The 8,401-nt window shown below is 38.0% G+C and overlaps 5 protein-coding genes across 5 annotated transcripts; 4 read left to right on the top strand and 1 right to left on the bottom strand.

The window, feature by feature from the left end:
• Positions 1–29: 29 nt before the first annotated feature.
• Positions 30–1,467, top strand: FDP41_007929 (uncharacterized protein; the record flags this gene model as incomplete). The annotated part of the gene is made up of 2 exons (XM_044711727.1): positions 30–227; positions 319–1,467. The coding sequence occupies 2 exons, from the start codon at positions 30–32 to the stop codon at positions 1,465–1,467; spliced, it is 1,347 nt and encodes a 448-aa protein (XP_044568727.1).
• A 264-nt stretch (positions 1,468–1,731) lies between these two features.
• On the top strand, positions 1,732–2,271 carry FDP41_007928 (uncharacterized protein; the record flags this gene model as incomplete). The annotated part of the gene is made up of 1 exon (XM_044711726.1): positions 1,732–2,271. The coding sequence occupies one exon, from the start codon at positions 1,732–1,734 to the stop codon at positions 2,269–2,271; it is 540 nt and encodes a 179-aa protein (XP_044568726.1).
• A 218-nt stretch (positions 2,272–2,489) lies between these two features.
• Positions 2,490–2,897, top strand: FDP41_007927 (uncharacterized protein; the record flags this gene model as incomplete). Its single annotated transcript, XM_044711725.1, has 1 exon — positions 2,490–2,897. One exon carries the CDS (start codon positions 2,490–2,492, stop codon positions 2,895–2,897), a length of 408 nt encoding a protein of 135 aa, XP_044568725.1.
• A 1,006-nt stretch (positions 2,898–3,903) lies between these two features.
• On the bottom strand, positions 3,904–5,307 carry FDP41_007926 (uncharacterized protein; the record flags this gene model as incomplete). Its single annotated transcript, XM_044711724.1, has 1 exon — positions 3,904–5,307. The coding sequence occupies one exon, from the start codon at positions 5,305–5,307 to the stop codon at positions 3,904–3,906; it is 1,404 nt and encodes a 467-aa protein (XP_044568724.1).
• A 324-nt stretch (positions 5,308–5,631) lies between these two features.
• On the top strand, positions 5,632–8,204 carry FDP41_007925 (uncharacterized protein; the record flags this gene model as incomplete). Its single annotated transcript, XM_044711723.1, has 2 exons — positions 5,632–6,742; positions 7,000–8,204. 2 exons carry the CDS (start codon positions 5,632–5,634, stop codon positions 8,202–8,204), a joined length of 2,316 nt encoding a protein of 771 aa, XP_044568723.1.
• Between the last annotated feature and the right edge of the window lie 197 nt (positions 8,205–8,401).

Here is an 8,401-nt window from a genome sequence, read left to right as displayed (position 1 = left end):
ATTGCATCAAGAATATTTTGGATACGGAGATGGAACAGCAATCTAAAGAGGAATTTGTAAATTTATTAGACTGTTTTGTTTCAATTTGTAGCATGCCTTTGAGAGAAAGAAAGGCAAGTGACTCATTCTTGAAGTCAGACTCATATTTGGCAATATTCTCATGCCTTGGAAAATTACTAAGATTATCTGTGGCTTGTGTCAAACCAATTTTGGTTAATGTTTCAAAGGTAAGTCTTTATTTGAGAACTAGTGTTCTATGGTGAGAAGTGTTTAAGCGAATTGGTTGAGAAATCATTTGACTTAGATTTTTTAAACAAGGCTGTCAAGCAATGCAGCATTCTAGACGATGCACTGTTTTTAATCTCTCAAATGCTTAAAGAAAAAGAGACTGTAGAGTCAGAGTTGTTCATAGAAACCACGAATGTTGTCTGGAGTTTATCTAGATACGAAGAATATGCGGAAAAACTGACAAGAGAGGGAGGAGTGAGGTTGTTAATCGATGTACTTAACTCAGCAAATTTTTCTGATCTTGTAGTATTTAAAGTGATTGACACTATTTGGAACGTAATAGAAATTTATCCAAAATCTACATTATACATTGGAGAGATTAACTGTGTGACAACAATGTTCAAGTTGATTCAAGAAATCAATTTGAAAGGATTTAGGACGAAAGACAAAGAATTGAGAAACGATATTCTTATTATTTTTTCCTTCCTAGCGAGAGAACCTGAAAATCAAAGCCTTCTCAAGGAATGCGGACTTTTGGAATATCTCGCTGCTATTTCTATTGGACTCGAACTGTATCCGGAATCAGTGACTATATCATACTCTGTTTCTACCATTTCTAATGAGGATTTTGAAATGAAGAAACTAGCATGGACCATTTTGTTTTATCTAACATTTAACAATGAGTGTCTAACATTGGCTATCGAGCTTGGATTTGTAACAATTTTACTTGAGTGTATGAAAATCGACAGTGTGGCGATGAGGAAATGGAACGATAACCAACGTTTTGAATTGAAACTTCTTGCCTTGAAGATTTTGTTTCTTCTCTCCGTTCGAGTACCTGAAAGTTTTTCAAAAGACCACGGCTCAGAAATTTGCTTAGAACTTTTGCGAAACTCAAACGAAGAGTCCATTATCAGCTCATGTTTTAACACTCTCATGAATGTTTCAACCCAAGAAATAGGCTGTAAAGACTTGTTTCAAGCAAATGCGATTCAAACAATGCTTGAAGCATGTGCGAACCATTCTCTCTCGTTGAGTTCTAGAACAGATGCTGTACGAATTATTTCCAATATTTGTTCATTTGTGAAAGATGCTAGTGAATCGTTCATGCAAAATGGAGGAGTTGCAAAATGTTACATCTACTTGAAACAAGCATATCAGAGGCACAGTACATTGAAAAAGGTTGGTTTCACTTTTGTTTGTATTATTAAGGGCCATTCTTACCTTCTAATTTCCTAGACGAGCTAATCTTCAATACCATAGATTGTGTTTGGTGTTGTGTGATCGGCAATAGTCACTGTGAGCAGTTATTTATTGATGGAGATGGCATTCACTTCTTGTTAACACTATTAACCATATCAAACAACTGGATTCAACTATCTATACTTGGATGCTTGGCAGATTTCATGATGTCAAATGTACATGCCATTGAGGAGTCAGAGTCATGGCTGAGTCGTGAAAAGGAAAGACTAGTAACTTTTTTAATTAAGATATGGAAACACCATGAAAACGGAAAAATTATCCCTGAGCTATGGACTCTCGAAAACCTTGTTGTCAATCCAGATGACTACGACTTACAACGAAAAAATCTATCATGTTTTGACGTTTTTAGGGCCTAGAATTGATATGACTTCCTTGACCGATAGCGAACGGTTAGAACTTGCCAAAATCCAACAATATGACAAAATATTGCACGATAAAGCTTGGGAAGAGATTTGTATAGAGTTAGAGCAAGAAAATATTAGACCAACAACCCCAGATAGAGATCTCATCAATCAAAAATTCAAGGAAAAAGCTGAACGAGAAGAGTTGATGGCAAGTGGAAAGAGCAATTTTGTCAATGAAATGCAAAGTAGACAACTCAAAGAGGAAGAATTGTTTTACAGTACAATAATTGAACGTCACACACAAAAACACAACCCTCATCCCTCAAACAGATCTAAGGATATGGAAAGGTACACGTCAAAATCGCGAAACAGTTCCACCAATACCGGCCCAAAAACATTAGCGTTCAATCTTTCAATATCATTGGTGGATATGTAAATAGAAGAGCAGCTGAAGAAGAAATTGATTAAAGATTCATCATTGATATCTTTGCTATCTCCTTTCAAGTGTCATTCTTTTTTTTTGCCTATGAGAACAAGTAACAGGGTGGCAAGAACACCCGAGAACAAATCGTGAACAAAAATTTCTTCCTTGTAACCTGCGCAGTGAGTTCAGGAGCACTTCTTCTCCAACACCCGAAACGAACGAACAACACCATGCAAAAAGAAGATCATCAAGAACAGCAACACCCAACCGTGGTTGTGGTTCCATCATCGACCTCATTAGGCAGTAATAATAATCATTCAAACGTTTTTCTTGGCACAAACAACAACAACAACACGGACGTATCGGTTGGTCATCTTCATCATCATCATCATTCAAAGGAAGAATCTCAACAACAACATTCAACAAGCACTATTCCCTTTATTTATCGGGCCACTGACAATTTAGACGAACTCTTCCAAATTGTTCAACAACCGTTCAACTTTGATGATATGAGTATCATCGAACAACAACTGAAATCTCTCAATAGCACCACCACTACCATGTACAACAACAACTCTCATAACTCTTATCATCTCTATCCACTCCAATATCAGAAATATTGGCTCCTCTTTCTCTAAATATTTTAAAGTGACAAGGTGCTTGATAGAAAAGCCTTCCTTGCTGTAGACAACACACGACGCAACAAATGTCGCCTCCCGAATTCTTGTAAGGAAAAGGTCTTGACAAAGCAAAGCCATCCTTTCCAAAGCACGCAATGTTTGATGACATCTATAATAGAGTGGTGGTGATGGTGGTAGGGTTGGTGATGATGATTGTTGTGGTGGGTGATGGTGGTGGTGATAAGGGTGATGGTGATGGTAGGGGTGATATTAAGGAAAGTAAAATATTCTAAACGTATTAATGATGAATTCAAAAGCGGAGACTTGTCGTTAGGATCACCCAGTCTTGTCAATCGAGCAATGATATGAGAATATCTCAAGTGTACGGAATGACCGTTATGAGTAGGTTGTGACTGTCTCGAGTCAACACAGTACAGCATTATTTTGAAACCATTCGTTCACCATTGATGGTGTGTCATCATCATTGTAGAGGTCAACGTATACGCGAGGTGATAAACAATTTAAATGTCTATGTCATGACTTACCTTAATGATGATGGTGGTGATGATGAGGCTTTCCAGCAGCAACCTGTCGTCGTAAATGAGAGAGCGAAAGCGTGGTGCAAGGTTTCTGTTGAGCCTTCGTCGTCGGAAGCGTGTGAGGTGTGTGTTGTTATTTTTTTTGTCTAAATTCAGCAGCTGAGTGGAGCAGGAGGAGGAGGAGGATGAGGCTCATCCTCACCACCATCACCACCATCACCACCAACAAGCCTTCTCTTCTTCTTGCTGCTGCTGTTTGGTGTGGTTCTTCGAAAAGAGGTGTCGTAGTGGTAGTGGCAATGAGAATCTACGTAGAGGAAATGGCAATCACTTTCGCATTGTAGTGGTGTGGCGGTAGATGGTCACCTCGTCGTAACACCTTGACATATCATCCGTGCAATCCAACAAGTCTTTTGAGTGCGTTCAATATCAAGAAATACCTCTAAAAGTAGGGCAGTGTTTAGAGGTGTTATTAGTCATATTATTTACTTTTTGTTGAGAGCTTTCATTCGTTCTCGAAGTTGTTTGTTGCTATTGGTGGTGGTGGCTGAGAGTGTGCCAACTGACATTGCCATCTTTTCATAATGTTTGACACTCCATTCTCCTCCTTCAAGAGAATAAAAGTCCATAGGATAAATAGATTTCCATTCCACTGCTTGCAACGCCACTTGTGATTCGTAGGGTGAGAGAAGAGGTTTATCAAAGAAGTGACCCCAATCAATGGAAAGACGTGGACATGCAATTTGAATCCAACATTCTACATCATGTAAAAGTGAAAGTTTGCTTGGAAATATTTCACTGAGTAGAATGGTGACATAGGGAATATTTCTTTCGTTGAGCATACGTTCAATGGTTTGCAAAACTTTGGGTGATCCTTGTCTACCAAGTGTTCCCAGAATAATTCCAAACTTTTTGGCATGCTTGGCTTTCTCAATAGCATCTTGACGAATAGAGTGAAGTTTTGTGTGGTCATAATATTCCTCAGTTAACTTTTTTCCATATGGATCATATTTGTAGAATTTGAGTTCTGGATTTTGAATCATGACGCTCTCAAGGTGAAATCGTCCATCTCCCAAATAGACTAGAGTCTCAATTTCGTGAAGTTTTGATAATTCTTTTGGACTTGTACATCCAAGAATTTCTCCAGGAGATAATGGTCTCACTTGTGGAATGTAAACTGGCGATGTAAAATGTTGGTCTAATTCCGCCTTGGCTGTTCTTAGACTGGAAACGAACTGAATGGTTGCCACCATGGCCATTTTAGTGTCTTTTGGAAAGTTATTAATCATTGACTGCACGAAATAATTAATATCAATTTGAATATCTACAAAAACATAAAGAATGTTCTTGATACAACATTCACTCACAGGTACCAAACAACTATGTGCATAGTGAACCATAAAATCTGCTCCGAGTGCTTGAGCAGTAAAATCATCAATACAACATGCTCCATAGGTAACATCTCCCATGATAACTGTACTAGTTTCAGGACAAAATCTTTCAATAATATCACTAATCACACAACTAAATAGTAGCAAGCCTTCTGGAAATTGTAGCGCAACTCTCTTTGGTTTAATTTGCTGAATTCTATGAATGGTTTTATGAATTTCAAAATTATAATTGGATGGTAAGGTTTCTTTGATGAGTCTATTCAGTTCTTCATTTTCCATAATGGAGGCAGGTACACTATTTTGTAATTTAATACTTGATGATAAATTCACTCCTGCATAGGGATTATTATCGGATGATTGTGAGCTGTTGTTTTTAGATGAACTCTCATTATTGGTTGGAACAAGAGCATTTGACTCCTCTAACGAGAGAGCATTTCGGCAGCTGCAAGATTTTTCTTCATCGGAGCACGAGCTTGGAACACAAGTATTTGTTTGCATTTTTTTTGAACAAATCGTTTACAAAATGTTTGTGAAAGATTGAGAGAGTCTGACAACGAAGAATGAATGGAGGGATGTAAGATAATAACACCACCTGTCTTCACCCTTAATCAAATGATGAGTGCTTGTAGTGGTAGTCTGCAGACTCTTTCCGATGAACTCTTTTCAACAAGTTCTTTGTGTTCCTTCATGATGTCCTTCACCTGTCAATGTAAATCTCAAGTTCCTGAATCGTAGGGTAGAGCCATTCATTCCTATTAAAAAATTAAATCCACTGCACCCTCCCATCAATTCATTGCATCGATCAACCATTCTCAATCCCTCATGATTCCCACGACTACCTCCTCTTCAACAGTCCCCACGACCACCATCACCATCACTGCCACTACCACTCCCCTCACAACAACGACCATTGGTAGTAGCACTAGTAGTGCTTCTCTCATTCCAACCCTCACACCATCTCCTTCATCGTTAGTCGTAGCTACTCTTCCTTCAGGATCCTCTTCATCATCCTCCTCCTCCTCCTCGGGTTCAACCTCCATCAACAGCACCACCACTTCTCCCGGAACCACTTCCACTCTTCCAACAAGTACGATCAGCACCAGCACCAGCACCAGCACCACTCCCTCAACAACAGCATTATCATCCACTACATGGGTGAGTAGTAGTACTAATGGTGTTGGTGGTGTTGGTGGTACCACTGCCCTTGTCTCGTCGACCTCAGCCTCCTCCTCCTCCTCTTCTGCTTCTTCGACGATTAGTAGTGCTACTACTCAACTACCTCGTGGAACCACAACAAGCAACAGCCATCAAAACCATCCTAATAGAAACATTGTGATCGGAAAACCAGGATCATCCAGCACCATCACCAAAGATCCTGCCACTGATTTAGCTCTATTACAACAATACCGAACAGATATTATGAAATTATTTGAAACGGAATTAATGTTTGATTTGGTGATTGTGGTTGGTCCTTCTAAATTAATTGGTACTCAAGAAGATGAAAGAATATCGAGTGGTAAAAGTACTCGTGAATCACGAGTGATACAATACAACGAGTCTTCTGAGATTCGATTGAAAAACAAATATTATCCTGCCGATGAGTGCAGTGTCGTCGAGTTCAAAGTTCATAGAGCTATTTTATGTGCACGCTGTGACTATTTTCACAAATTATTTCATTCTCAAATGAAAGATTCGAAACAAATGTATTTGAAATTTCCAGATAAGAGACCAGAAGATATGAAATGCTTGTTAGACTTTTTCTATTCTGCTGTCATTAATATTAATCATTCCAATGCTTTTGGTGTGTTAAAATTGAGTGATGAATTGGGTGTTCAAGTTGTCAAAGAAAAATGTATTGAATATGTCAAGGAATGTGTCATGAGTGACAATGTTTTTGATGTTTTGGAAGAGTCCGCTTTCCACAACTTTGATGGTAGGTTTTTAAAAGCACATTTGAGACAATGATTCAATTAATTATTCGATCAATGGAAATGTTACAAATAATATTTTATTGAACAATTGAACTCCAATGATGGAAATGTTACAAATAATATTTAATTGATACAACTACTCGATATAGAATTGAGAAAATATTGTAAGGAATATCTTGAAGAGAATGCAACCAAACTCTTCTTTTCAGAGAGTTTTTAAATATTTCAAAAGAAACTCTCATTGATTTGTTGAAATCAGACAAAATTCATTTGGGAGAGTTAGAAATTTTCATGGCTGTTCTTTTATGGGGCAAACATCAACTCATTCACAAAATGGGAATTCCAATCATGTCGTCACAAAAGTCAGCAAGTACTCCACCCAATGCTTATCAATCGAGTGGTTCCATTCAAAGTTCGTCACAACACAATAACTCCTCTTTGGGAGGAAATGCCACTAAAACAGTCATTTCTTATTCAGTAGATGGAAGTACTCAAATCAAAACAGAGAAATTGGGTGAACATTCAACAATTCATAAAGTTGGAGCCATTGAGAGTTTAACAGATAGAAATTTATCCATTTCAGAACAAAAACCTCAGTCGCAGCCTACAGGTACTGAACTTTCAATTTCTGAGCAACACGCCAAACATCATGAAGAAGACGATGAGACAGCCAAGGATTGTGTGGATGAGGATGACGATGGTGATGACTTTGAAGAAGAAATTATTAATAGTTTAGCCTATAGCACTTTGAATCCAGCATCCATGTTGTCAAGTAATGCTCAATCAAGAATTCAAGATGCAGGAGAGTTGCAAAAAAAACAGAGAGAGAATTCAAAAATTGTCAATTACACTCATGACAAGCAGTTTGTTATGCATTTAGCTAAATTATTATACGATGTATTACAACATGTAAGATTTCCAACATTGGATCCTATTGAAGTTTATGAGTGTGTAGAAATTTCAAAGGTTGTACCCAATGAATTGTTACTGGAAGCTTACAGAGCTCATGCTTTGCAGAATAGAATTGATTTATTTAATTCTGCAAGACTCAAAGTAAGAGAGGGCTCTTTGTTCTATGTGAGTGGAGTTTGTACGGATGTGCCCATCAGCAAATTGAAGGGATGGTGTTTGTATTATCACAAACCATATCATCACCCAACAAGCGAGGCAGATATTCAAGCTGGTAAAGGCACTCGTATTCTCATTGGAGCACGACATAAAAACTCATCCACGTTGGCACTTTGTGCAATGGGTATGAAGCAAAAGTTTTACGCGAAACGTTTGAACACGAAACCACAAAAGAAAATGGTTGCTATTTCTATCATTGGAAAAATCATTCCTTTGGGTTTAGTGACACTCCAAATGTTCAGTTGGGTACAGCTGATCTTTCAGAAGGAGCAGCTAAGCTTAGTTGGCATCTCACAGGACGTGGAGGTTATCGATGTGGATTTCTTACCAGTTTAAATGAATCTAAGGAATGGGAAAAGATGTTGTTTTATGCTTAAATAGAAACTCACTTTACTTCATTTGTAAAATTTGGTCAATTTCTACAAGAGTCAAATTTATTTCTTCTCTTTCATAACATGAGGGAGTCACCATTCAAACGAGTGCATCACCAATGTCAACTATCAGGCCAGTCCAGCTCCGATCGTTGATTTAAA

The sequence above is a fragment of the Naegleria fowleri genome (genome assembly GCF_008403515.1).
Source record: "Naegleria fowleri strain ATCC 30894 chromosome Unknown tig4, whole genome shotgun sequence".
Classification (NCBI taxonomy): Eukaryota; Heterolobosea; class Eutetramitea; order Acrasida; family Naegleriidae; genus Naegleria; species Naegleria fowleri.
Note: the sequence above shows the minus strand (reverse complement) of the source record. Positions and strands in the feature narration are given on the sequence as shown.